Source organism: Sinocyclocheilus rhinocerous, unplaced genomic scaffold, assembly GCF_001515625.1.
Source record: "Sinocyclocheilus rhinocerous isolate Xijiao unplaced genomic scaffold, SAMN03320098_v1.1 scaffold1591, whole genome shotgun sequence".
NCBI lineage: Eukaryota > Metazoa > Chordata > Actinopteri > Cypriniformes > Cyprinidae > Sinocyclocheilus > Sinocyclocheilus rhinocerous.
Window position 1 is genome coordinate 274,181 of NW_015652264.1, and position 2,358 is coordinate 276,538.

The following is a 2,358-nucleotide window of genomic DNA, read 5'->3' on the forward strand; positions in this document are numbered from 1 at the left end:
TATTAGTGATAGAAAGAGAGAGTTATGACAAACTGAAATAAACTGATCTTATTCTGTAAAAACAGGAAACTGAGTGATTTGAGCTAATGTGCATGCTATTTTATCCCCCTCACCCTCTTCACAAATTAATTTATTCCCTCCATCTAAACAAAAATGAGAGAAGGATCTAAATGTGGCCTGAGGCTAAGCAGAAATTAGCTATTCATTTATGATCTCAATTCAAATTCAAATGAATCACAATGAATCAGCTGTGGTTATGGTTGCGTGCAGAACTGCATACCAGCATGCATCTCATGCTATTTTTGCAGTGTTTTATTCATACTGTGCAGCAAAATGTGCGCAGCATGCATAAAATACTGCAAAATGAAAAGTTGGAAATAAAAGGTTGATTAAATATTCATGTATTGTATACAGAAGAAAGAAATGACATGAAGGTGAGTAGATGACAGAAATTTCATTTTTAGGTGAACTATCCCTTTAACTCATTATTATGTAATCAGAAATTTTTACAAAAAAAAAAAACCCTTGTCAGATAAATTTAGCATGAATTTAGAATTCAGCATAATGAGGTCATGTGACACCAACGTAACATATTGAAGTGTTTACATAATGCAGACTGTTTCTTTTTTTTTCTCCGTTAGGCAGTACTGCACACTATGCAGTACGGTGTTTTTCTTAAACAAAATTTGCTTTCTTAATTTGTTTTTCCCCCTTTCCCCCGGCTTATTGAATGATTGTGACTGACATCAGATGCTTCAAATTATTTTGAGTCCTGAATCGTGTCACATGATTCTTTAGAGAATTGTGTTTTTTTCTGATTGCGAGTTAAGTTTAGTATGTTTTTTATATCGGATTAGTACAGAAGAGAGAGAGGAGCTGCATGTGGTTATTTATTGTTTTCTGCAGGTCAGGGTGCCATCTGCCCCGCATACACACTCACAGGCATCAAAACACTGTCCTCTGGTGGTGTTTAAAAGATCTGCAGTCTCTAACAGAAACACTAGACATGAAAATGCACAACATGTCCAGTATATTCAGTCTCAACAAAATTGTTTTTTTTGGAATCTGTTTCAGATCACCAGAAGCTGGAGAGAGAGGCAAGGATTTGCCGTCTCTTGAAACACCCGAATATTGGTAATGGACTCAGATTTCCAAAGACACTTTACCAGAAATGTGTATTGCCTAATGGTAACTAAAGATGAGGAAATGACAGAGAAAAATTCTCTTTGTAGTTCGACTCCACGACAGTATATCGGAGGAGGGTTTCCATTACCTAGTTTTTGATCTGTAAGTATATATATTAACTTTATCTCCTCTTTTTCTCCACACTTCTTATTAGGCTTTCTTTTCCCTCTTTGCTTCCTCAGAGTTTGTGTGGTTAGTATTAGACTGCCCCATTTACAAAGTGCTACTGATATTTATGTGATAGCAGGACAGTGCCCAGAGGGCAGCCTTCGGCAAACCTCTGAGCCAGTGAGCTCGCTTTCAGCATTGCATATAGAACTGACTTATAAAATATAATATATATTACGTTCACAATGCCGTTGTATACAGTTGTCAGTCCTGTTTTACAGCATTAAATAGTTACGTTCATAAACAGTTTTCTTATAACATATGATATACCCTACCTGTCAAAAGTTCTAGAATAGTTATATATTTTTTAATGTTTTTGCTAAGTATTTTATGCTCATTTATTTAAAAAAATATGGTAAAAACACCAATAGTATAGAGCATTATTACAATTTTAAAAAACTGTTTTCTATTTTAATCGATTTTAAAATTTAAATTAAGTAACTAAAAATTTTATTTTAACATTTAGGATTTGGTGCTCAATTATTATCAATTATTATTGGGGGTCAATTATTAATAATGATTCTTGTTATTATCAATGCTGAAAACAGTATTTGCTGCTTAATATTTTTGTGGAAACAGTGATACATTTTTTTTTTCAGCATTCTTTGATGAATTGAAAGTTCAATGAACAACACAAATAGAAGTGTTTGAAAAAGAAATATTTCAAAATAGAAATCTTTTGAAACTTTATAAATGTCCTTGCTGTCACTTTTTTTCAATTTAATGTGTCCTATGCTGAATAAAAGCATATAAAAAGTATTTATCGCAAACTTTTCAATGATAGTGTATCAAAAATATTAAGGAGCAAAAACTGTTGCAACATTGATAATAATAGGACATGTCTCTTGAGTGCCAAATGAGCATATTAGAATGATTTCTGAAGGATCATGTGACATTAAAGACTGTAGTAAGACTGCTAAAAATTCAGCATTACCATCACAGGAATAACTACATAAAAAATAAATAAATAATAATATTATATATATATATATATATATATATATA

The 2,358-nt window shown here is 32.1% G+C and overlaps 1 protein-coding gene across 9 annotated transcripts in view; it reads left to right on the top strand.

Annotated features, from left to right (window-relative positions):
• LOC107714220 (calcium/calmodulin-dependent protein kinase type II delta 2 chain) overlaps positions 1-2,358 on the top strand; it is a 33,774-nt gene that overhangs the window by 11,197 nt on the left and 20,219 nt on the right. For all 9 annotated transcript variants that reach the window (XM_016520007.1, XM_016520011.1, XM_016520012.1 and 6 more), the window contains exons 3-4: positions 1,075-1,134; positions 1,233-1,287. In XM_016520007.1, the coding sequence (XP_016375493.1) occupies positions 1,075-1,134; positions 1,233-1,287 (115 nt within the window). The remainder of the gene's footprint in view (positions 1-1,074; positions 1,135-1,232; positions 1,288-2,358) is intronic.